Below are 27,518 nucleotides of genomic sequence, written 5' to 3'. Positions count from 1 at the left end.
CTTTCCTTAGACATCACATGCAGGCGGTTGGAAGGACTAAAGCAGCAGCTCCCTTGGATTCGTTCACCAAGGAAATCAGAGACAATGGCTTGGTTCCTTTTCAGAACCACAGGGGCTCTGACCATTTTAATGGTAAGTCCTATTTTTTTCTAATAATTGCAAACTTTCCCTGTTTCCTTCCTTGTTAGAGAATGCTATATTTGACTGCTGAATCCCTATTATAAATTCTAAAAAGAGTTCAGTGGAAATAAACATTTTAAAATGAAATTGTAAAGATTACCGATTTCCCCCTTTTGTTGTTTTTTTTAAGGTTGTATTTTCACATAAGAAAATAAGCCAGATAGAAATGAATTTGAAAGTTGCTATTTAGCATTTCTTTAGGTAAATAATTAACTAAAGAATTAAATAATCCTGGTCTCAAGTCTATTTTCCACAACACCTTGACTTTCTTCAAAGTAATGCTTTTGTTCATCTTTTTATTCATGCTTTTATTCTAATACACAAACTAAAACACATAAAAGAGAACGAGGTCTATTTTCCAAGGTTTTATATCTCTTAAGCATATGGCTAAGAATTGTACATGCCTGGTCTTGATTCCTGACATGTTTTTAAGTAGTCAAAGACCATGGAATTAAAATCAAAGCAATGTTTGACTCTAGAGAAGTTGGGAGGGTTATTAAGAAAACAGTGTTTTATGTTTAGCCTTTATGTGCAAAAGACATCCAACCTTTGGGTACAAAAGAAGACAGAATATTTTATAAGCCAGTTTTTCAGAAGAGTAATACTTTTTTGGATTGGGAAAGATTTATATAATATTACATACAAGAGAAGTGGAATCTGGCGAGCAAAGCACTAGCCTGGATATTACAGACTAGTTTTTTCCTAAAATGTGTTATTTTAGTAAAGAAGAAAACTTGTCACAATATTATCAGCTACACAAAGATATCAAAATAGTGAAATACACCATAATGAATATTTTTTAGATTCCTAATACTGATTCCTCATTTTATCAATAATAAGTTGGGTTGGCCTACACATCAGTTTACCTCATTTCCTCATCTAAAAAAACTGAGATAATTGAACTTCAAGAAGTTATAGGGAGATAGTTCTCAAGGAAGAACGTTCTAAAAATTAAATACGTTTAAAATTAGAATAGACTGCTTGTGAGCCAGTTTCCCAGCCTTCCTTCTCATGGCAATGGTCAAGCAGAACAATTGGTATCACACCCTTCTGTTTGAGTCTGTTTCTATTATGACAGTTTTATTCATCTTTGTATCCCCAATGCCCACCATAATATCTGTCTTACAGTGAATGCACAATTGTTTGAAGAATGGATAAATGAATGATTGAATGCGGCCTCTCTCAACTATAACTTCCCCTCATGGTGCTTCTATAATGTTAGTCATGGAAGAAGCTATGAGAGGTTAGAACATTTTGCTCCCCTCAGGAAAATTTTACAGGCACACATACACAAACACACAAGCTATTTAAACAACAATATAACTTCATACATAATTGTTAAACTGAGAGGTCTGGACCTGCTCTTTCCAATATGGTAGCCAGTAGCCACATGTAGCTATCAACCACTTGAAATGTGGTTAATCTGTATTGAAATGTGCTGTTAAGTATAAAGCATACACCATGTTTTGAAGATTCAGTATGAAAAAAAAATGTAAAATTTATCATTAATAATTTTTATGTTGATTACATATTGAAATGGCAGTATTTTGGATACATTAGTTTAAAATATATTAATAAAATTAATTTCACCTTTTTAACCTTTTTAATATGAATAATAGAAAATTTAAAATTATATATGCAGCTCACATTTGTGGTTATTATATTTCAACTGGATAGTGCTGGTCTACTCTTAATGCTATTAGTGGAAGGCGGTGTCAGTCAGAGGTGGGGTAGGAAAACAAGGCTCTATGGACCAGGTGAGATTTGAGCCGCTTTTTGGTAAGTATAGATGGGCCACAGGGAGATATCTTCGGTTGTCAGCCCAGCACATGCAAAGGCAGGCGCAATTACGGCACTTGCCTAGAGGCAATGGACACACTGATTTGGCTGGAATGATAGTCTGCATTGGAGAATCTGGACATGAAGTTAAAAAGGCAGATGAGGGTCAGACTGAAACGTGCGTTCTGTGAAGGGTAATGAAACCCTTTTAGAAGTGGGGAGCCACCCAGAGTTTCGAAATAGCTTGGTGATGGGAAAAAACAATGCTTTTAAAAGCACTGCAGAGTGGGAACGCACATCTTTTGTTATTAAAGGGTGGGGTCTGAAAGTTGGAAGACCTGTTTGGAGGTTTTGAGTTAATGCCACCAACCTATGACCATGCAAGTGTTGCCTAGAGAGGTAATATATGAAAGCTAAGTCACAGACTTCAATCTATCTATGCCTGTACCACTGACTCACTCCAGGCCTTGCTTCCTCAGCTGTCAAATAAGAATAATCATATCCCCCTGACTAACGAGAGTGACCACAGTAAGAATAAAGGAGCTATGTGCATAGGAAAGTGCTCTGGAAAACATAAAGTGCTTTGTAAGACTCTAATTCCTATTATTTGTAATATTTTAGTAATAAAGATGAATCTTGATTGATGAAGCAATCCAATTTCCAGTACTAATAAATATATGAAAATAAATTTCCTCCTGATCCTCTCCAAAAGTTAAGATTCTAAAATCAGAATAACCTTGCCAAGAAATTCCATCCAGCCCTGCCTGACTCGAGCAAAACTTAGGAAAGATGTCATTACTTCCACCTATTACCGCTCCCACTTACTTAATATCTGAAACCGGTTTTCACTTAGAACACTCAGTGTCCATGACGTTTCTCATAAACCTCTTAGCCTTTGTCTCTACCTTTCCTGTTAAGAGTAATTCTGATAGCCTAAGGTGAGGGCTTGCTTTGGGAAGTTCATCACAAGAATTACATAGGCAATTGGCTACTATCCATAATTATACTATGAATAATTGAATTTGTATAATATGCACATTTTTCTTGCATGGCCACTGCACAGTTGGCCAGGCTGTACACTGCACAATGCCAGGAAGTGCATTCACATTAACTACAATGTGAACAGTGCCCCCTGGAGTTGTGCAAGGAGCAACCTACACAATTGTACGGTGGAGCGCTGGCTCTTGTCTTTTTCTGATGCTCAAGAAAGAGAAAGTCCTTATGTGCCTTGACATGAATAATAATAATAAAAGGTCACTTAATATCACAGTGGCTCTTTTACACCATTTTTTAAAAGTCTGGACAGAAGTAATTAACACTTATTAAGCAGTTACTGTAGGCTAGGGATCATCTCTATGCTTTAGAGGTGTTAATTCATTTAATCCTCACAACAAACCTATAAAGTAAGTAGAATTATTATTTCTATTTTACAGATGAGGAAACTGAAAAATTAAGTAATGTTCCTAAGTTATTCAACTGGTACATGGTGAGACTGGGATTTAATTCAGGGATTCAGGATCCAGTGTCCAATTTTCTATTGCTACATTTGACTGCATCCTACACAGTCTTTAAAATGAGCTCTTGGGCTTCCCTGGTGGCGCAGTGGTTGAGAATCTGCCTGCCAATGCAGGGGACACGGGTTTGAGCCCTGGTCTGGGAAGATCCCACATGCCGCAGAGCAACTGGGCCCGTGCGCCACAACTACTGAGCCTGCGCGTCTGGAGCCTGTGCTCCGCAACAAGAGGGGCCGCAACAGTGAGAGGCCCGCGCACCGCGATGAAGAGTGGCCCCCGCTTGCCGCAACTGGAGAAAGCCCTCGCACAGAAACGAAGACCCAACACAGCCAAAAATAAAAATAAATAAATAAATAATTAAAAAAAAAAAAATGAGCTCTTGAAAACAGCCACGGGTATTTGTTTTTCTTATCACCTCTATCATGATACAAGGCTTAACTTTCTAAATTGAGCTTACTCTAAACATCAGTTATTAAAAATTGAACCGTCCTAAATTACTTTTTAAGTAATTAAACATATATCATTTTATTTCAATTAAAGAATTTGCCTTGATTAATACAAAGCTTATTAAAATACTTTCAGGTTTTTAAATTTTAATTTTAAAAAGTCTCTCTATATATATAAAGCTATGAGGTATCATAAAATATAAATCACTCATTTCTTCTGAATTGTACATATGAAATTTATTCAAACATGTATTGAATGACCTCTATGATCTGACACATAAACAATCATTGTTCTTAACCAATTATAAAAATATCACCAACCTATGTATATATATTTCATGAATTTTTCCAAAAATAATTAATAATTTTAAAAAATCAAGTTTAAAATTTGTAATGATTTCTTTGAATTACCCAATTCATTCTACAAATTTCCCAGAGGGGAGTGGGTGTGATCCACTCTTATCCCATTCTGAGAAGAGCGGCCATGCCCTAGCCTGGCTAGGACTAGCTCCGTGGATCCAATCCACAGTCAACAGTCTGTCCTTCCCCACACTAAAGTAAGAGATTACTCTAAACAAAACCTTGGCCAGCTCAGTAAAAAGCAATTGTTATTATATATGATATTTAAAAATCCAGTCACCCATATCCTCAAAATATATTTATTGTTGACCTACCATACTCAATAGGAATCTTAATGATATAACTACATACATTTTAATTAGCAAACAGTGCATGTGAATATCAAATCACTTTATGTCATATGCTTTTTAACCTAATAATCTCATTTGCTTTTAATAAAATATTTCTAATTCTTACATATGCCAAGGTATTTAGACCATATCAATGCTTTAAAAATCATGTAGTCACAATTATAAAAATAACCAGGAAACAAAGGGAAGAAAGAAAAGTAAAGAAATTCTCAAGATATGGAGTGTTTTCTCCACATTGGTATTTCCTAGACTCTAGGCCACAAAAAAAGAAAACTTAGTTGATTTACATTGTCAAGAAACTATTGAAATATTTATTACATATTCAAAATACGTATATGAACAAAGTAACTAAAACATCTAAGTAGCCACATATAAGTATTAATTAACTAAAATAGGAAAGTTTTTTAAAAACACTATTCAAAATAATGTAAGCCTATGATTACATGTCTCAATACATATATAAAGAACACTGCATTATTCAGAAGTGCCCCCGTATTCCTAGAAATACAAAAATAATCCCATTTTCACAATATTCCCTAAAATTGGAGAACATTCTTGTTGGTCTGACTTTAAAAGAGAGGATGGGAAACAGTAAAGGTTTGGCTGAGTAACTTCTCTAGGGGCTCTGATTCAATGAAATGATTGAACAAATAAGAAACACCTGTCTGCAATGCTCATTTTCCATAGTTTAGGGTTTGTCCTTCCTTTGCTTCCCAGGAAAACAGAAATCATGTCTTAATGTCTACTAGAAGAATCATTCTCCATGGGGCTAGTACAAACATGATTCATATTTTCTGGATGACTCTTTCTGGTTTTCCTGTAAAAGAGATTGTGCCTGGTCCATCCCTCCTCTCACATGTGGCTGCGTTGTTCTTAAGAACTGAGAAAGTAGTACAGTGACTACATTGCTCTGGTCTTTTCTCCCAAGTAACTCATGATATTGTTTAATAAAGAGCAGCAAAGCTGTAAAATCATTTTGAGACCTGTTAGAACCACAGTAATGGTTCTTTTTCATGACAATTTTAACAAACACCCTTTGAAATAAAGATTTTACTGAAATTTTTAGAATGGAAGGGTCCTGGTGTTCTATGTCTGGTATGATTATTCCTTTGGTTCAGACTGGGGCCTGCCTCTTTATTATAATCTTCCAAAATAAACAATGTAATAAATCTACATTGTTTCAGGAATAACTGCAGCCTTTGCCAGGAAGAAATCTAAACTGACTATCATATAACTTTCTTTCTATGACTAGTTTTTTTCTATTTATCTATGTTGACTTTGGTTAGAATCTAGTGTAGTGGTGATGTGCACGCTTTAGAGTCAGGCTGCAGGGATGCAAATCCTGGCTCTCCTGGGGCTGTTAGTTGGGGCAAAGTACTCATTCTCTCATGTCTCCATTTCTTCATCCATGAAATAGGGATTACAATAAAAGAATCTCCTTCAGATGACTGCCATACTAAGTGAGATAGTAAACATAAAGCTCTATGAATAGCAACTGACACAAAAAAATAATCATTTTTTTCTTCTGATTTATTTTTCACAATCTTTTCCCTACCAGATTCTCTTCAGATTAGGTAATCAGTGAGTCACAAAATAGTGGTTAAACATCTGCTGAGGGACAGGTATTGTACGAATTGCAAGAAGAAAAATAATACAGAAGCAATGATTTGGGAAGTTTGCAATTCTCTTGGCTCGATATCACAATGCACATAAAACCATAAGAAATAATAAATCATGGTAAACCATTATGAGCAAAACTGCATGTTATAGAATATGTGTTGTAAAAACTCAGAAAAGAAGACATCAGTAAGGACAGTTTCATGGAGACTGTTGGAACTTGAAATGATCTTAAAGCATGAGTAATATTTAAGTGTGTGAAGGGAAAGAAGAATGCATTCCAGGGGGAAAATGACACAGATGAAGGTCCTGTATGCTCTTGAGAAAGTGAAGACCCTGGCCCACCTGGCTTCATTTTATCTTTATTTTTAGTTTTTTTCAGATCAGTATGAATATTAAGCTCAAATTTAAATTGAAGTAGTAAGGCAGAGATGCGCAGATCCATGTCCCACAGAAAACAACACTAGTGACTGGAATAGCATATCCCGATCTTTTACGTTTCATTCTCTAAATTAGACTAGTTCCTTTCCACTCTCTCCACTCTTATATGACTAAGAAAATGCCTTACCCTGCAATTGCAACTAACTAATACAGCATTGCCTTTGTACAAGTCAGTAGCGTAGGTCGTGGCTTTTAATAATCTCCTATGGCACTTTCTGAAGTTTATCACAATGATGCTCACCATTGTTTCCCAAAGCAATAGCTTCCATAGCTCCCGGGAAGTGTTTATAGAGCAGCCAGGTAAGAAAAGTCTGGTTGCTGCAACAACTGTTAGAATTTTGAAAAGTCCAATAGATTCTCCTGTGTATCATTGAAATGCTGTAGTCAGATTAAAGAACTGAAAGAACTTGTTTATACGAAGAGTATTTTCTTTTTTTTGGAAGGATTTTGCCCTTTGAATACTGTGTCTCCAAATCTACTTCTTTTGAAATAGAAACAAACTACAATATGAACAGCAGAATGTAAAAACCAGGATTATCGTCTTATATAATTGCTTATTTGAAGAATTCACATTTAATTTGACTTTATTTAAATGTCTACAGGTGGTCCTTTTGGTTCATGGAGAATGGAGAATAGAGGTAAAGTATGAAAACGTTTTTTGTAATTAAAATAATAGTTTAGTTAAAAAATTAAAATTGTACTCAGGAAAAATAAATATTTAATGTTTTAAATTATTTAATAATTTAATTGTGAAAATACAATTAAAATTCTAATGGCTAACCTAATAATATTTAAATACTAGCAAGAATAAGTGTCATTATTGTAACTTATCGCATACATTCTTCTTATCTTAAATAAATCAACAGGTTTTCATTAAACCTGTCTTTTATGCACAGAATAGTTAGATGTTGTGGAATATATATAGAAAATATAAAATATGATTAAATGCTAATATTAAAAATCATATAGCTCTGTAGCTATTCTAGTTATTTAATGTTTCTTCTTTGCTTGACAGTGTGAGGGAGAGAAAATTAGATATTTAACAGTCTTAGAGATCTTGAAACATAGGAGGCTCCTCAACCTAGGTGTCTATAATTAATACTCAAAGCAAAAATTTCCAACAGTGTGCATAATAAAATGGAATCCCTTTTTACATAAGACAAAAGGGCAACATGGAGAATATGAGACAGCGGTACAACAAGGCAAAAGGAGATACAAACGTGAATGGGTGAAATTTGCAAGACCCTGCAGAGAAGAAGAAGACAACTCGAAAAGAAATCCAATTGCCACAGTAAGTATTATGAGCAGAAGTAATGTTTTCAGAATAAATGTACTAGATGTAAATTAAAATAATATGGCAATTCCAATTAGCAAAATGCAGACTGAGGAGTCCACAGAACAAATAACCTGGTATCTTCAACAAAACAAAAAACACAGTAATAATAGTAATAACAATTTAAAAGAGAGACAGATGAAGGAGCTATAGCTTCTAGAGTAATAAAACATAATTAAGAGACATTTCAATCAATTTCAATGGATACACCTTTTTGGATTCAGATTCTAGCAAACAAATAGAAAAATTATATGGAAAGTGCTTTGTTTGGGGCAGCAAATTATGCTCCGAGAATAAGATTTTTACCAGTAATTTATTTAGCACGGGTTCACTGCAGGAGTTATAATAATTTCACAAGCCAATAACATATAAGATAATGTCTCCCAATAAACCAGTAAATAACCGTACTCCTAACCACAAGTAGATTAATCACACTATTGTTCCAGGCAAGGGAGAGGTGAAAGGAATAGAGTACAAATGTAGTTGAGTTGTACTTTTCTACGAGTTGGTTCTTGGGAGAGTCAGTTTAGTCAACCACAAGCTGATGTCCAGTGCAAAAGCACAAGTCCCTTATCACTAGAGCACGTTACTAGGGAACAGAGGCGGTGGTACTGGCAAGCAAGATCGTGGTTTTCACCACTGCCAGGCAAAGAGCTGCCTTGCCCAGGCAGGAGCTAATAATGCCTCAAGGTCTTCAAGAGAGCTATTTAGATCAGCAAAGAGTTGCCTTGCCCAGACTGAACGCTCTCAAGAGGTCCTCATAATCTCCTGATATTTAAAGCTTAAATGTCCCTCAGCCATAATGGCTGTTCCACATGTTCGTATCAATAAGCTCCCAACATTGCTCCCCAATAGCTGAGCTACTGAATGTTTTTTGACAGCCACGGATGTCCATGATGACATCCTGACACAGCTTCCTCAACGTAAGCAACTTCACTCTTAGAACAAAACAACTTTATTCTTAGATTTTTTTTTTTTTAAAGTGGATTTGAAATCATACCATACCAATACACAGCAATAAGATAATTAAAGATGGTTGAGAGTCAACATGGGATTGGCCATGTATTCAGAATTGTTGAAGCTGGGTGATGAGATATATCAGGTTCATTATACTCTTCTAACTTGATAATATATTTGAAGTTTTCCCTATTAAAAAGTTTTTAAAATAATAATAAAAGCAATGCATTCTAATATTAACACTTACTATATAATCCCTTTCCCTTTTTTTCTCCAGCTCCTCCTTTTTAAACTAAAATAAATGTTTTTTTTGTTTTTTTAATGTTACCTGCGAAGGAAAGGAGCATTCAGAAGTAGGCTTGTCAATATGAAGTGTCCTTGACTTTCTCTCAACCTTTTAACATCACCATGGTGACCACAATCCGGGCAAATATTCTATAGCCAGAATGATTAACGACACATTGGTCCCTAGTGGTCAACAGAAGCAAAAATTTGAATTTATTTCACATTCCTACTATCTATCAAGGCAAAAAAGTAAACAGCACAGTGTCAAGAAAGTGTGAATAAAATGAATAGATTGACTTGAGAGTATGGAGGAGAGGAGGGGAAGGAATAGGCCTGAGTGATGATCACCTTAACATTTTGGGTATTTTGGGCTACAGATTACTTCAGATTTCCAAGTAAGCCAGGAGATTACCTACCACATTACTGGAATAGGAATTGATCAGCCCCCTCTTGGAATCTTCATTGTTGACAGAAACACTGGAGAAATTAACATAACAACCATAGTTGATCGAGAGGAAACCCCAAGCTTCCAAGTAAGTTTGTGTCCTCGATATCGGCCACCCTTCCCCTCGTGCACAGTGGCTTTAGAAGGTTAATTTAGAAGAGAGATCAGTGCATGAATCCATCCACCAACAAATAACAATATTAGTCCCTCTACAGAGAGCCTCCCCTGGACTTCCCTGGCAGTCCAGCGGTTAAGACTCTGCGCTTCCTCTGCAGGGGGCGCAGGTTCGATCCCTGGTTGGGGAACTAAAATCCTGCATGCCTCGCGGCATGGCCAAAAAATTAAAAAATAAAATAAAACAAAGAGCCTCCCCTTATGGTTGTGCCCCTGAAGGAATACCCCAGGAGGGTGCATGAGCGCTCAACTCCAGCACGCTGCTTGCCAAGAGCTTCATGCTGCCAGGAGACACGTACCAGCCTGCAGGAAGGGGAAATTTGCCCAACTGGTACGCCCAGAGTCGGCACTTTTTCCTGCTTTGTCTCCTCTCTGGGGAAATACTTTTCCTCTTTGCACAAAAGCAATGTACATGCCAGGAGAGGCCTTATCTCTACAAGTTTTAATAGTAGGCAAACTAAAGTTTGTAGAATGTTAATTAACATTTCCCCTCCTTTTCTAGATTACCTGTCGTGCTCTCAGTGCCCTGGGACAAGATGTAGAGAAACCGCTTATACTAACAGTCAAAATTTTAGATATAAATGACAATGCTCCAGTGTTCTCAACAAGTATGTTCATGGGTGAAATTGAAGAAAGGAGTGCTTCGAGTAAGTCTTTTGCAGTAACTACCATTTTAAATTTTTTTTTTTCAGATACAAGTGTCACTATAGTACATCATTTTTACAAGCTAATTTATTCTCTTAGTTTCATCAGTAGTTTTGAAGAAAAATTCGTCAAGATAACCTGAGTCTTCCTTTCTAATATTTGTGGTTGAGCTACTTGTTCACTGCCAGTGTACTATATTTCCAAATTGTGATTGTGTTATCAAGTCAAAGCTTATCCTAGTCACAAAGATAAGGAGGTGGCTTTAGGCAACCTGGATGCATCAGCTGGGCTTTTTTAGGTTATAAGGGACAGAGATATACTCATTACTTGGATAATGGGGGGGAAGGGAGAATTATAAGGCCATCCAGCAAGGGAAAAAATAAAGAGAAAATGGTCCCAACCTCAACACAACCAACCAAGCCTTAGTGAGAAGTGGAGGATTTTTACCGGAAGGCACCGCAGCTCACCTGATTGAGAGACAATAAGAGATATTGCAAGTGACATGTAATATTTTTTTAGCACACAGATAGTTTTAAGATTTTTTAAAAATTTTTTTAAATAGGTTTATTTTATTTATTTATTTATTTTATTTTGGCCGCGTTGGGTCTTTGTTGCTGCGCACGGGCTTTCTCTAGTTGCGGAGAGCAGCTTGCAGTGCGTGGGCTTCTCCTTGTGGTGCCTTCTCTCTTGCGGAGCATGGGTTCTAGGCGCGCGGGCTTCAGTAGTTGTGGCGTGTGGGCTCTAGAGCACAGGCTCAGTAGTTGTGGCGCACAGGCTTCGTTGCACCGCGGCAGGTGGGATCTTCCCGGACCAGGGCTCGAACCCATGTCCCCTGCACTGGCAGGCATATTCCCAACCACTGTGCCACCAGGGAAGCCCTCTAGTTTTAAGGTCTTAAAAGACAAAAATCAGTTTGAAATTGTGCTGAACATTTCATGTGAACATAGTGTCAATCTTTACATATTCCTTAATAAACTTCTTCCGTATTCCTAGACTCACTGGTGATGATCCTGAATGCCACAGATGCAGATGAACCGAACAACTTGAACTCTAAAATTGCCTTCAAAATTATCTCTCAGGAACCTGCAGGCACACCCATGTTCCTCCTAAGCAGACACACCGGGGAAGTCCACACTTTGACCAATTTACTTGATCGAGAGGTAAAGCAAGGCACTGGGGAGCGTTCAATAACTCAGGATTCGGTTGTAAGAATGTTAAGAGAGGTGACTCCTTTCTACCTGAGAATGAAAGAAGGAAGGAATAGAGGTTCCCAGGACTCACTTGGCCCAATCTAGGGAAACTCCTTGCATCCTAGTGTGATTCTGCTGGGGTAGGATGTGTACTTGAGACCTGCGCAATCAATTGTACCTAAGGAAACAAGTGTCAGCATACCCTTGGGAGTTAAAGCGGGGGAGTGAGGGAAGGCATTGCATGCACGACAGAGACTGAACTGGGGTTAATCCCTCATATGATGGAGGAGAAGGAAATTTCTTAGATGGAGGGAGAAATTTCTATCTGGAGTAAAGCCTTCTCTGGTGTCATGCTTTTTCTCCTGACTTCTCTCAAATTTACCCCTACTTCCGGAATACTAAAGAATCCCCTTCCTCTCTCTGCTCCATTGTCCTACCACCACATCTCCATCAATGCACGCTACCCCATCAGACTCTGTATAACTTTTATACAAGTGATTTTCCAAACAGACCAGCAGGGAAGCTCTGTAAGTGAGTTTCCCTCTGATAAACATCCCACCACCCTCATTGTCTATTTTTGCTCTAAGTGTACTATCCTGCCCTAAGAAGCTCAGAGAAAACCTGTACTAGCCTCATAAAGACTTCCACCCAACCATCCAGAGCCCCACATACCTCCTCTATGATGGACGATGAACGGTGCGTGTGGTCCTTCTAGAGAATGAACCATGAACTTGAATATTTTCACCTCCTTCCCATAGGAAGCAAGGAGTTGTCATTCGTACCTCTGGCACTAGAGATTAATCATTTTTCTTTATTTTTTCTCCAAATTTAGCAAGTTAGCAGGTATATTCTGGTTGTGCATGGTGTAGACAGAGATGGAGAAGGACTAGCAACACAATGTGAATGTAACATTACAGTGAAAGATGTCAACGATAATATCCCAACGTTCAGAAAACTGCAGGTGTGCCTTTCATTCCTTGAAAAATAATTATATATTTTTTTATGTTATACCTTGCCATCCTAATCCAGGATTTGCCTGCTTGCTGGCTTTTATTTGAGCTCTCTGCACTTTTCTTTTAAAATAAGCTATTGTAAAATATAAGAATTCAGTAAACAGCAAAGAGGCAATACGTAATTAGAGAATTAATGACTAATGCCATTCAGAATGAATATAATTCATTTAGATAAAGCCTGCCAGTGAGTCTTAAATTTCGCTTTTTTTTTTTTTTTTTTTTTTTTAGTATTCAGCAAGTATCGAGGAAAACACTTTAAGTTCTGACTTGCTTCGATTTCAAGTAATAGATTTGGATGAAGAGTTCACAGATAATTGGTTTGCAGTGTATTCCTTTACCTTTGGAAATGATGGGAACTGGTTTGAAATACAAACTGATCCCATAACTAACGAAGGCATCTTGAAGGTGGTTAAGGTAAGGTCTGATTTCCCTTCAGTGGGAAAAATGTTCTGTATTAACCAAAACTATTACTATATTTTAACCAAAACTGTCATAAATAAACTTTATTCACTTATGAATAATAATACCACTTCTTTATAGAAAACGTAAAAAACACATAAAAGTAGATAGAATTTTGAAGACACACATAGCCCCATTACCTAAGGAAATTCTCTTAACATGTTGATTTGTTTCCTTCCAAGCTATCACACTTTCTATAGAAACACAAACACACTAATATACATATATTTATCGGTGTGCCTGTTTTATGCACAAGAAAGTAAAACGCACTTCCCGACTTAAACTCGGGAACAGACAAGAATACATGGAATAGTTGCTTGTGAATTTGTCAACTTACTTTAAATGGATTAGCTACGGTCCTCAGAGGGGAAAAAAAAATGCGACTTTTTCTAGAAAATGGAAATGTAAAAACTAAATCTGCAAAATAAAAAATAAATAATTGAGTAACACTTCCATTTAACAGGCTTGGCTACAATAGACCCTTCATCTGAAATAACATAAGGCTATTTAATGCCTGGATATTGTATAGACTAGAAGAATATTACCACTATTCTGTGACATTCCTTGTCATAGAACATTGGACTATATGGGAGCTTCTCTCTTTAATTCTGTGACTCCAGTAGAATGACAGATCCATAATATTCCTTAACAGGGAGATCCCTGGAATTCTAGATTGTTGGAAGCCACATAAGTGGTTGCTATTACTCTGCTTTTCAGAGTGGGTTACAGCCATCCTCAGTTGCAAGGGTTTTGTTATAAACTCCCAACAATGCCTAGGAATGAGATATTCCCAGTCTTCTATGTTGGTGTCATCCAGCCTCCCAAACTAGAAACCTGGGCCTTATCCTTCAATCGTGGCATTTTCTCACCACCCAGAGCCAGACATCAAATTCTGCCCTAGAAACTGTCCTTAAAGTCTAGCCCTGGTCTTCCTTCTCACAGCCTGTGCTCTTCTCAGCCTTGCCCCCTCCCCTCCTGATTGACGTACCTACCTCCTGTGTATACTTCCCTTCATTCTCCTTCGATCACATTTTTCTTAAAGCCAATTTGGACCAGTTACTCTCCTCTTTAAAAACTTTCCTTGTTCTCCATTGGCTGTGAAAATGGCCCTCAATCAAGATTGTCCATGTGAATCACCTGCAGCTTCTCCCAGCCTGTGGCAAGTTAGGAACTACTGGTTCAGTTGGTCTGCAGGGAAGGCCAAGCAGCAAGCGGCTCTTAAAGGCTCCTCAGGGGACTCTTAATATGCAGCCAGGGTGATGACCACCTGCTAGCCTTTGAGAATGACCTTCAACCCCCTCAGAATTGCATCCAAGGCCTCTCAGCAGCCATCTCCCTATCACCTTCTGTAACTCTGGTATTTGCAAGTGCTTTCACTCTGCCTGGATAACTCCTCCTCACCCCGAATCACTCTGCTCACATGAAAACCTCTCGGAAGCCTTTCCTGACTTTCTCCAGTACAAGTCTTCACTCGCTTTCACACATAGACTCTGTAATCTCTTTTGTCAATTACCCCTTATATTATAATGACCTATTTAAGCATCGTTCTCTTCTTCTCCACTAGGAAACACTTGAGCCCACAAAACCAGTCATTGCAAAGTTAAAACTCAAATCTGGATCTCATACCTTAATTATTTTCAGTTACACACAAAGGTAACCAAAATGAACATTTCCTTATCCCATCACCCTTAAAAAATTTACTAGTGAATGGAAAAAACTATCCTGGGATACCTCAGGCCTTGATTTGGGCCACCTCAATAACAGGGTCAAACAAATAGGTAACACACAGGACTATCTGAAAATGGTTCTATGAAGAGTCGGTGGGCCACCCACTCACTGCTTTGCAGAGGCCTATTTGCCAACCAAGTTTATTAAGATAATTTATCTTTGCCAACAGGGAATTTTTAAAGCCAGAAAGGATATTATTGCACAGGAATCCAATAACTATTCTGTGAATGGACGTAGCTGCCATTTACAGGAATGTATTATGGGCCCTAATTAGTTCAGTCCTTACAACAATCTGATGAGGTAACAGTGTTTTACCAGAAGCAAAAAGTTGAGGATCAGAGATAGTAAATGTGCCCTGAGTCACATAGCTATTAAGTAGCAGAATCAGGGTTCAAACCACGTTACCATAGAAAATTTGTGATTCTTCCCACTGTACCACACAGCCTGAAGAAACTATAAAGGTGTTTTGTTAGTCTATAAAGAAGTACTCTGCTTCATAAGTATCTGTTACCAAACTGAGGTTTCATGAGTTACAAATTCTAAAGGATTCTCATCACAGCATTGCAATGATCTGTGAAACCGTTTCGCTGTATAGAAATAAAGGATTCATTCATAGCACGTAGCATAGAGCTCTCTTGTCCTCTTTCCAGATATTTTTGTGACGCCTCTTTCCTTCTAATTTTATTTTTACTCTAGTCTCTAGATTATGAACTACTACAAACTTTGAAACTTAATGTCACCGTCAAAAACAAAGCTGAATATCACAAATCAATAATCTCTCAACATGGAGCCCAGCCAGTCCAACTCATAATCCAAGTAATAAATATGAGGGAAGGAATTATATTCCGTCCTCCTTTCGTGATATTTGTTGTCCCAAAAGGCATAAGGGGTATATACCTGATCAATTATATCGTGGGAACATATGAAGCCATTGATGAAGACACCGGCCAAGCTGCCTTAAATGTCAGGTGAGATTTTATTTTAATATTTTATTATTCCTTGAATTTTTTTTTATTTTATTGAAGTTTAGTTGATTTATAATGTTGTGTTAATTTCTGCTGTACAGCAAAGCAACTCAGTTATACATATATAATCTTTTTCATATTCTTTTCCATTATGGTTTATCACAGGATATTGAACATAATTCCCTGTGCTATACAGTAGGAACTTGTTGTTTACCTTGACTAGTTTTAATTTATAAACTATTACAAAATAACATCTAAACAATTCTGAGCCAAGGATACAAAGGGATACAAAGGTAGCCAACTCAAGGAACCATATAACTCAAGAAGAGGCATGCTATGAGCAAAGGTAGCATAAGCATAAGTTAAAGTGGAAACTAAGAAAAGAATGACTTAGCCTGTCTAGAGAGATCAGGAAAAAGTTTCATGGAGACTTTCAGTTGAGCCTTAAAAAAGAGTAGAATTTCACCAGAAGACCATGGTGCAGTCAGATAGAACAGCACATACAAGACACATATGCCTAAAATAGTAGAGCACCATGCAAAGTAGCTGCTGCAGTATAAAGAACAAGGACACAGGGACTTCCGTGGTGGTGCAGTGGTTAAGAATCTGCCTGCCAGTGCAGAGGACATGGGTTCGATCCCTGGTCTGGGAAGATCCCACATGCCACGGAGCAACAAAGCCCAAGCGCCACAACTACTGAGCCCACGTGCTGCAACTACTGAAGCCCACGCACCTAGAGTCTGTGCTCCACAAGAGAAGCCACCGCAATGAGAAGCCCGCGCACCACAACAAAGAGTAGCCCCCGCTCGCCGCAACTAGAGAAAGCCCATGCAGCAACAAAGACACAATGCAGCCAAAAAGAAATTTAATAATAAAACAATAATAATAATCTTCATTAAAAAAAAGAACAAGGACACAGTTATTTTACTGAGCAGAGCAGAAAATTGAAAAACCAGGCTAACATATACTTAAGGATTATGAAATACTGCTTGTCTGTGCTAATATGTTAAGCTTCTGCTGCTTTTATAAAAGTATGTTTCATAGTCTTATATTAAGTATAAATATATTAAATACTAATGAGTCATTTTCATTAAATAGGTAACATTCCATGTTTGAAAAAAAAAAACCTATTATTGTCTTCTATTACAAAACAGATACATCTTGGGACGTAATGATGGTGGTTTGCTAATTATTGGTTCAAACACTGCTCAAATCAAATTTGCCAAAACCATTCGTTGGGATGCTACTTTCATGGTTAACAAGACAATCACAGCTGAGGCCCTGGCCATTGATAGTAAGAAAAAATATTTCATTTTTAGAGAACTGTTACTCCAACTGGCATTTCTTGATGAATAGATGACTGTGATTATTAACATATTACCTTTATCATTAGATGAAGTTAATTATCTTAGGGGCTCTGGGTCTCAAGTCTGAGGTGGCTAAATCCAGGAGAAGACTGAGCATCCCAGCCTCTCACTTGAGTTTGTTGGACCAGTGAATTCTGTGTTTGGTCCTGTTGTTTGCTGTTGGGGCAGGAATTTCTGGGTTTGAGAAGGTGGATAAAGATTGAGACAGAAAGCCTGTCAGGGAAGCTCAGCTCAAATGTGAGGAGCCTTTGAGAGTTACTTACACACAGAGTGAGTTACTTACAGAGACCTCAAGCACTTATATCATTGAACAATAAAAATCTTTTGAAATGTTTTAAAAATAATATTCACTGACTATGTGTGTTTCCCTAAGTGTAAAATTAATTTATGCTCAAGGCGATCAGCAAACATAAAAATAAAACAAAAGAATAAACACCCAAAATCATATTATCTGGGAAAACAGAAAAAAGCACTAAGGGAAACAACAGAAATAATTCATAATCCCACCACTGAGAGATTTTTATTTTATTGTTTTTGATAGTCAACATTAAAAAATTTTTCTTCAATAAACTTTATATTTTGGGTAATAAAAATAAATCATAGTTTATTCCAAATACTTTGGCTCAAGCTTTAGAAGCAAAAATATTTCATACAGTCTGGGCTCGTGCAGTAGAATACGTTTAAGAAAACTATTATTTTTATGTTGATTTCATTCATAATCAGTGAATTTATCACCTTATAGGTCTTGGTTCCAAGCAAATTAAATTAATAGCCATGCTTCTAATCAAGACATCTGCCAAGTTGATAAATTTAAATTTGCTCTCAACAAGGTGTGGAAATTGGGTGACATCATTTTACTTGTGGGAATAACGAACACAATTTCTCATGAGTAGATACACTAATCTGGCTGCATGTGAGAGAAATTTTAAAGGTTTATTTATTTAGTTATTTTTTGTACAACTTGTTCTGTATATTTCTCTAACTCTAAAATGTTATTCTTATAGAAATAACAGGTAAAACTTCTACAGGCACCATATGTGTCCAACTACCTTATCTTAACGAAAATTGTCCAATAATTGTCCCGGAAAAGGAAAAAATCTGTAGTTCATCACCTTCCGTGGTTGTCAAAGCTACATTACGGGGCAGGGGTGAATATACTGGCCCCTACACATTTTCGCAGAAGGAGAACACTACAGGACGGCCAGTGTGGGAGATCACAACACTTGATGGTGAGTACTTGTAAAGCTGCTTCCACAAATGAAAGTTGCTGCTTCTTTATATTTCCAGAAGGTTAAGAGAGAGTTCATTTGGGAGCAGTTCCTTTCCAAGAGTAGTTTTTAAAATTCTTTGTAATGAAGATGAGGTCCTAGCCTCATGAATTTCTTCTCTCTTCAGGAAAGAAAAGGGATGATATAATATAATATTAGCACTATTTAATATTTTCTGCTTGTCATGTGGACTCCAATTTTTGGATAGCTTTATATTTTTAATTTTGTATCTGTACCTTCACAGCACCCCAAAAAAATAAAAATAAGATTATAGTCAGGCACCTATTTTATTGCAGAGCTGTTTAGGTTTCTAAATACAGCCTTCATGTCTGCAGGCTGTCAACAGACATAAAGCATTGGCGGTGTCAGCCTGCTCAAAGCTGTCACTAGTCGGTCACTAGTCAGGAATCTTGAGAGCATGGTGGACTGAAATTTGTAAACCTATTAGCCAATGGGCAAGAGCTAATCCATCCTTCCTTTTCTCCTAACCTTTATCATGCTAATTTCACATTTCCTCTGTTTTCCAGGAGTCTCACGGAAAAAGCCATTAGACAATAAGAATCTTCTCCCTTTTAGGATTTTATAATGACCAGCAGGCCACTTCAAATCCTTTGTAAATGAACTCACTTATCTCTAGCTCTTTTCTGAACTAATCTTGCTTCCTTTCATGAATGTGCTTACTCTGTGGTACCCTAGTCATAGGGATCTGCCATTGCCAGAGTCACCAAAGGCATCTTGTTCTCCGTGGCCTTCTTTCCTGGGGTCTTACTGATCCTGGTGTAGGGATCTAGCTCCAAATTGTGCATGTAGCCAAATGGGTTTACCAGACACATGTCCAGCGAAAAGCCTACAAAAGAAACATCATAGAGAGACAGGACCTGGCACTAGACACGCCTGTGTGGGTGAGGGTGGGCAAGGTAGCAGTGGTTGGACGAGGTGGATCGGGCACAATGTCAAGGGGCATGATGGGGTCAAGAATGATTCAAGGGATACAACCCTACAGCTTACGAGAGCTGCTGCTGGAGCCCACTTAAGAAGGGAGAGCATAGCAATGAAGAATGGAGAACGATCATTGCTCTTGAGTCAGAGAAGCAACAGGCCTTCACCACAGGGAGTCCCATACAACTGGCATTAGGCTCATGGGTTGAGGACCGACAAGAGCAGCTGACGTAGCAGCAGCCAAAGCAGAAACTCAGTCTTGATGTCAGGCACAAAAGCCTGGAGTGAGGCGGAAGGGATACATTCAGAGGTCTACACCAGGGTCCAGGGGTTGGTGCAGACGTACAGAAGAGTGGTTAAGTCCCAGAAGAAGGAGGCCTGGGATTTAAATGATGCCCATCTCCCCTCCTCTTTTGGGGGAAAATCAAGATAGGACTGAGTTTTCACGGGGGAGAATAATGGGCCCATCTGGGGCAGACAGGAGGACAAGGAGGCAGTACAACCCCATACACCCACTGATCTCCAATAACCCTCATATCTGCTCAAGCCTCACCCTACTATTTGTGACAGTGATGTCTATGGCAACTCTGGTTCTGTTCACCAAAAAGAAAAAAAAAAAAACCATAGTTTTCAGAGCAAGGAGCAAGATACGCCTTGTCCTACTGCTGATTTGTTTGGTTGTTTCCCTTCAGCCACCTCTGCAATGCTACGAGGCACACAGCAGGTATCTCCCGGTGTGTACAGAATCTCCCTGGTCATCGTGGACAGCAAGGGCATGTGGTGCGAGACCCCGGAGAGCTTGGCTCTGGAAGTCTGTCAGTGTGACAACAGTGGCACCTGTAGATCTTTGCCCCCGACTGAAACCCCTAATCCGCCTACTGAAGAGAGGCCTGTTAGGCTGGGGCCTGCCGCCATCGGCCTGCTACTCCTCGGTCTTTTGCTGCTGTTGTGTGAGTATGCCGCATCATCATTCCGCTTGCACCGGGTGTCAGCACATGCAGAGGCCTTCCCACTGCATGCACAATGCATCTCCGCAGTTGTTTTACAGGCAAAGCTGGGGGAAAATGGCATTTTCAGGAAGATTCGGAAATGGCATTTTCAGGAAGACTCAGAAATGGCATTTTCAGGAAAAATCAGAAATGTTTAAAGCTAACACGTCACCTGCCAACAATCTGTATTTATAATACAGAAAAGCAAGTCGTATATGTTAGACATATAGAAAACAGCATGAGAGATTCAAGAAGGAAAAAAATGAAGCATGAATAGTCTACACACTGGCCATGATGTTCATGGTCAAAATAATGACTTTATCCATGAGTGTGGCACTTTCTAAAATGTCTTTTCCGTATACAAATCTCATGAAATTCTAAAATAAAATAGAACCCTGACCAAATAAATTTAGGGAAAATATATATCGTAAGCCTTGAGCTTTACAATGCACATAAATATATCACAGACTCTGAGAAGTTATTGCTTAATCTAGAATTTCCTCAGAATAGCTTTCTACCTGAAAATATACTCCTGTAAGGCTCTCATACTTAATATATTAAGTTTATTGAACACATTGAGGGAAATTACATACATGTATTATTTTTCAATAAAACTAAAATTTATTTATTTTTAATAGGTAGGTTTCAAAAAGTTACACTTAAAATCGTGTGAATCAATTAGTATTTTGAATGTAACAAGTCTCTATTTAAAAGAACTTCATGGCAAATTCTTATAGTATAAATAAAAGAAATCCTTGATAAATTCACAGTCACTTCCCTAATTTATTATAGAACCATAGACTTTTAGAGTTAAAAAGATTATTCAACCTCTTAATTTAATTTTTTTTAATTTATGAGATATTCTTAAGCCACAAAGAACAGAAAATTGCCATGACAAGCACAAATATAACCACAACTCAGACTTAACAGATATTAATATTTGCACACATATAATCATATAACATATAACCATCACTCAGACTTAACAGACATTAATATTTGCCATATTTATTCAGATCTCTTTTAAAAAAAGAAATAAATTGCTATCCATACATTTAGTGGCCTCCTACACATGCCATATATTCTCCTTCCTCTTAAGTGTTCACTATTCTAAAGTTATCATGCATCATTTCATTTAATAGCTGAAACTGACACTCAGAGTTTCAGTTTTCCAATGTCATGATTAGTCAATTTCAAAACCAAACATTTTTCAAGTACCTGTATATGAGTCTTTATGGTACCTTCCAAGAAAGGGAACTTGATTCTGGTTTTCATGTAGTAGTAGATTTATGCATGTCTAACTCTATGGAAAACATATACCATGATAGAGCTGTAATATATTTAATAATATAATATAAAATAAAAGTGAACACTAAGGAATATTGCAGAGGTTTCACAGACTCAGGGGAATCGTCCATTTGAGCCTTGGAAAATGAGTAGGATATAGCAAGTACAAAAAGAGGGAAAGGTGTTTCCAAAGGGTAACAGCATGAGCCAAAGCCAGAAAATGCTTGGCAGGTTTTAGGAAGCACACAGCCTTGGGAGGCTAAAGCAAGGGGAAATTGTGGAGAGTGAAGGAGTTGAAACTGGAGAATGCTTTGGGACTAGTTTGAAAGAGCTTACACACACATGGAAAGGAGAGTTGCTGAGAGTATTTGAATAAAAGACTAACACGATCATATTTGCATTTTAGAAAGATAACATTGGCACAGTGTGTACTGTAAATTAAAAAGGAAAGAACAGTTAGGAGGTTATTGTAATAGTTCACAAGGGATGATGGAGGCCAGGTTTTGAGCCATGGCATAAGACCGGAAAGGAAAGAATTGATGTGCAAGGCACGATGCGGGTACATGGAGAGGATCTGGAGACAAATGGATGGGGAGAGTGGAACAGAAGTCCAGATGCACCACTGAATTTGGCTGCTACTGAAACCATTAAATGAAATTGAAAATATCAGAGGAAGCACAGATAAGTAGGGTGGCAATGATAAGTCTGATTTTGAAATGTTGAATTTTGAGGTATGCATATATCCTCTAGGCTACTGTACAGGATGGCTGTATAGTAGCTGTGGCTCAGGATGACAGTCAGAGGTAATATACTCCATTATTCCCACAATCACATTTGCTTCATGTGAAATATCACCATTTGCAAAATGTCGTATCTTGAATTTTGGGCAGGACAGAACTTTCTCTGGATGCATATGTAAAAACATGATACATATTGCACACACAATGATAAACAAGATTTCTAAAAGACTATTATGGCCACCTAAAAATACTGACCATACAGATATATATTCATCACTTTTCAAAACGAATTTGTCCATTTATAATATTCAACCCTTCCCACACATTTAACAAAGTCATAGAATTAAGAATGGCAATAAGTAAAGAAAACGTTTAGAAGTATCACTTATATGAACATTATGTTAAATTTTGAGAAAATGTATTATGTCCAACTTATTTTATTTTATATACTTGGCCTAATTTTTTTAATTTATGTATATATAAAATATATAAAACTGACCTAATTTGTACAACTGATGTAGCCCATCCAAACAATACTGGCAAGTCCTCATGGCACTCAGTACCATCCTTTATCTATATTATCTCATTTAATCCTCACAGCAATCTATGAGGTAGATACTATATATTCTCCCATTCTTTGGATCAGTTAATGGAGGCAAGAAAAGATGACATAATTTGTCCAGCTGGTGTATGGTGGAACCAAAACTCAAACCCTAGAAGTCTGACTCCAGAGGCTATATACTCTTAAATCTCTCACTAAGCTGCCAGTAAGTGAACTGATAAGCACAGAAAGAATGGTTATTACCCAGGCAGGAAGGCCCCTCCAAGCTAAGAATTCCTAAGTCACAATTAAGAGTGCAATGATATTAGATCATCATTCTAGTTGCTGAGGGAGTTTGCAAGTTAATGGCTATTCTCTAAGAGATCATTAGAGACCAGATTACCAAATCACTATAATGCCCACCTAAAATCTTGACTCTTCAGGTGTGTATTCACTTGACACCATATACATAGCCTCAACATGTACAAATAAATGCAATAATAAAAAAATATATATGACGGAAAATGATTGAGGAACTGAATGGCCACCTTTATCATTCATCAAACAGTGCCTATTTTAAGAAAACAATATACTTGTCTCAGGAATAATCTGATCTGTCTCCTTCAGTTTCATAATCATGCGAAATTTTAGTATGCTTAATTTACCAAATTTTATTTTGTAGAAACTAATTTTGCTTTCTATTAGATTATCCATAAGCGTTAAAAAATACTGTATTTTCTTTGTAATGTTTCTGACAATTGCCATGTCAAATTGTTTCCAAGTGATTCAAATGTGCTGATATTTTGTTTTCCTATATACTAGTGGCCCTCCTTCTGCTGCTGACCTGTTACTGTGGGACCGGTCCTTTCAGGGGAGTGACCGGTGGATTCAACCCAGTGCCTGATGGTTCAGAAGGAACAATTCACCCGTGGGGAATTGAAGGAGCCCAACCTGAAGACAAGGTGAGGATACACTTCGTAAAACATTTATTTCAATCATACAGAACAAAATTCGATTTATATTCATATAGAAAAAGAGGTAATGGGGTATAAAAATGATACTCCTGACCCTCAAGGACTCATGAGAGTCAGTACTAAAATGAATGGAGCCTTTTAGGATCTTAGCTCTTCAGATGTCAAATCATAAAAATGGTTACTCCTGGAAGAATTTGGAATTCTTGTAATGTCTCCATTTGCATATCTTACTTATATTGGTGAAATCTGGATAATTTTTAAATGTATTTATTTTTTGCATATGGTTTGTAGGAAATCACAAATATCTATGTGCCACCTATAACTGCCAATGGAGTTGATTTCACAGAAAATTCTGGTAAGTGAACATAAAATTTATTTTTGAAAGCAATAATGGGTTAAATAAGAAATATTGAAAAATAAGAAATGTTCTAAATTCTTTTCTTAATAATTTGCATATTTGTGCACATACTGAGAGATGTTACCCCTGAAATAGGGTTTCAATGAAATGGTTTACTGTTAGTATATCAGTCAATTCTGTGACCTAGCTCTGGCTTCAATAAGTTCATTTGTCCACTGATGTCACCATTTTTTACTAGCTGAAGATTTGTTATACTTTTCCAAACTTTAATAAACTGAAGTAGAGCTCTCAGGGGGTTAAATTATTAATTTTTTAATAAGCAAAGATTTCACACATATAGAAAAATGTAAAGGAAAATATAACAACACTATGTACTCACCACCCAACTTTGCCTATCAACATTAGTAATATTTGCAGTTAAAGCCTCATGTGTGCACATCCTAGGTCTTATTGCCCTTCTTCCTTCCCCAGAACTAACAGGATCCTGATTTGAGTTCAATTACCAATTCTTATATTTAATCATTATGGGACAAGGATCGCTTATTTGTCATATAGGTGAAATTATTTATTTCTTTGGTTTACCAGATGACTATTTTATTCATCTTATCTCAATGCTACAACTAAGGTGTAAACTAGAACCATAAGACCTAATGCCTAATATTCAATTTTTTCTTAATTCCATGCTTAGCAATAGATTGTTTTTAAATGTCCAGCCTGAAAAATCCGCATAAGATCTCCCCCAAAAATGTAACTGTCTTTCTCAGCTACCTTAATCCTTAATCCTTACCTGCTTCTCCCATTATAATTACATAGCAAAAACTATATTCAGAATTTTCTAGAAAAAATAGCTTTCCATGAAAATGTAAAAGTAACAGGCAAAATAGTCACAGCTTATTAAATTTTCATTAAGCACCAAGACACCAAATTAACACCTGCTAATTTGCATGATTACATTATGTATGTTTCTTCTTTGGTTTCCATATTGAGCCAATATGACAGCTTAATTACAATTTCTTTTTTCCTGAAAACAAACAAGCATTGCATTAGAAGCTTTCCATTGCTGTGTGCTGAATATTCTGTTTTTACTTTTCCATTTCTGGCCGTTGTCACTGAAAATCTATTTCCTTTGTATATTTTTTCAATTAGCATGTTTTCAGAGCTATTTCATCTGCTAATATCCTCTGTTACGTCCTCACCTCCTCTGTTACTCTCACATAACAGACTGCGGGATGTTCTTATCACCTCGAGTCATAAAATTGTATTTTCTCCCACACACTTGCTTTACTTGGCAACTGCTCACGGATATCAAAGACCAGGAAACAAAACAAAACAAAACAAAACAGCATGAGATGTTATCGAATTTTCTCCTGTTTTTAGAAGTTCGTACAAATACATACGCTGGAAGGACGGTGGTGGAAGGAGATTTGAGAATGGAAGTGGCCACCAACCGTGGAGCAGCTTCAGCATCTGGAGCTGCTGCAGAATTCGGAGCAGCCACTGGACTTAGCAACGATTCAACAGGACGGTCCGGAACGATGAGAACAAGGCATTCCATGGAAGACACCAACAGGGACTATGGTGAAGGGGCAATAAACATGAACTTCCTAGACTCCTACTTTTCTCAGGTAATTTGGTGGAAAACTTTGTGGCTTTGTTATCTTGTTTACATTAGAGATCTTTCTACTTGACTCTACTTCAGTTGTACAGTTCGTTTGTTTGCAGCTTGGTGAAATATAAGAAAAAAAAGTAGAGGCTCCTTGTAGAATAATACAGATAACCTAAGATGGCTGCCAAAATCAGGCTACTGGTCAAAAGGAAGAAGGGGCCGGTAGACATAAGATGAGAGAATATGGCCCCTCATTCCTCCAACTGGAATAACAACAGAAAGCAAAACCTTTTGCATTTCAGATCAGCAGCATCCTCTTTAGGAATACAAAGCAGCTTATTTTCTATTTCCAATACCATGAAGTATGTCAGAATACATCTGCAAACATTTTTCTGAGAGGGTTATAGATAGTATTCTTCACATTGTCAAGGAGTCCATGTCCAAAAATGTTGAAGAACCATTGAATTAATGACCCAAACATAAAAGGGGGAACAAGGGCTGTGGTCCAAGATTAGGTGAAGTGTCAGGAAGCATAGAATCAAAATGGGACAAGGGTGCAAGAACAGAGAGGACTTTGGGAGGCAGGTTGCTTGCCTCTTGGTTGGTGCATCTTTAGAACGGATCTCACCTACAGTTTCGGTATCAGAACTGGCAAGTGCTGGCATCTAGCCTGGTAGAGCAGATGAAGGCTGACACTGCGTGTGAGGAGAGACTGGCAGGAAGGGCTTGTTTAGGATGAGGATTCTAGGAATATTCCGGGGTGTGGCATGGGCCCTATTTACGGGTCAGGCTCTCACAAGATTGCTGATATAGAGGGTGCCCTTACTTCTATGGATTACCTAAATCACGCATTCTTGATCAAACCTTGAGTTCTAAGAATGGTATAATATTACATTCTTCTACTGGGTGTCTCTTATGATTCATTTTTTCCCACTTTTCTCCACCTTTAGAAAGCATTTGCCTGTGCCGAGGAAGACGATGGCCAGGAAGCAAACGATTGCTTGCTGATCTATGATAACGAAGGAATGGGTGCCCCTGGTTCTCCCATCAGCTCCCTGGGTTGTTGCAGTTTTATTGCTGATGAGTTTGATGACAGCTGCTTGGACTCACTCAGTCCCAAATTTAAAAAACTTGCAGAGATAAGCCTTGGGATGGATGAAGAAGCCAAAAACTCTCAGCTACCCACCAAAGAGAGCGGTTCTGGGATTGAATCCCGTGGCCAATCCGTACAAGTCCAGCAGTCAGAATCTGTTAGGTACCAGACTTTGTCAGGCAGCCAGGGAGCGTCTGTTTTGTCTGCTTCTGGCTCTGTCCTCCAGCCAGCCATTTCCATCCGTGACCCTTTGCAGCATGGTGGCTATTTGGTAACGGAGACTTGCTCAGCTTCTGGTTCCCAAATGCAGTCTTCCACTGCAGTCTTTGATCCACTTCTCACACAAAATGTAATAGTGAGGGAAAGAGTGATTTGTCCCAGTTCCAGTGTTCCTGGCAACCTACATGGTCTGGCAGAGCTACAAGGGTCAGGTAGTAAAATCTGTACAGAAGATCCTTGTTCCCTTCTGATGTGA

General features: G+C 37.7%; 1 protein-coding gene across 1 annotated transcript; it reads left to right on the top strand.

Moving 5' to 3' along the window:
- Positions 1-22: 22 nt before the first annotated feature.
- DSG3 (desmoglein 3) lies at positions 23-27,518 on the top strand. Its single transcript, XM_057526840.1, has 16 exons — positions 23-132; positions 7,290-7,325; positions 7,847-7,978; positions 9,640-9,795; positions 10,384-10,528; positions 11,520-11,686; positions 12,549-12,677; positions 12,958-13,143; positions 15,613-15,884; positions 17,036-17,175; positions 18,253-18,477; positions 20,148-20,405; positions 23,835-23,974; positions 24,278-24,341; positions 25,722-25,969; positions 26,901-27,518. The coding sequence occupies exons 1-16, from the start codon at positions 85-87 to the stop codon at positions 27,516-27,518; spliced, it is 2,964 nt and encodes a 987-aa protein (XP_057382823.1). The 5' UTR covers positions 23-84.

Source organism: Balaenoptera acutorostrata, chromosome 13, assembly GCF_949987535.1.
Source record: "Balaenoptera acutorostrata chromosome 13, mBalAcu1.1, whole genome shotgun sequence".
In the NCBI taxonomy this organism is placed as follows: domain Eukaryota; kingdom Metazoa; phylum Chordata; class Mammalia; order Artiodactyla; family Balaenopteridae; genus Balaenoptera; species Balaenoptera acutorostrata.
This window is presented reverse-complemented; position numbering and strand designations above follow the sequence as displayed.

Coding starts and splice junctions, on each gene's coding strand:
- DSG3 (XM_057526840.1), top strand. CDS start 85: ATGGCTTGGTTCCTTTTCAGAACCACAGGGGCTCTGACCATTTTAATG. Junction 7,979..9,639: donor AAAGAAATCCAATTGCCACA/GTAAGTATTATG, acceptor TTTGGGCTACAG/ATTACTTCAGATTTCCAAGT. Junction 12,678..12,957: donor CAACGTTCAGAAAACTGCAG/GTGTGCCTTTCA, acceptor TTTTTTTTTTAG/TATTCAGCAAGTATCGAGGA.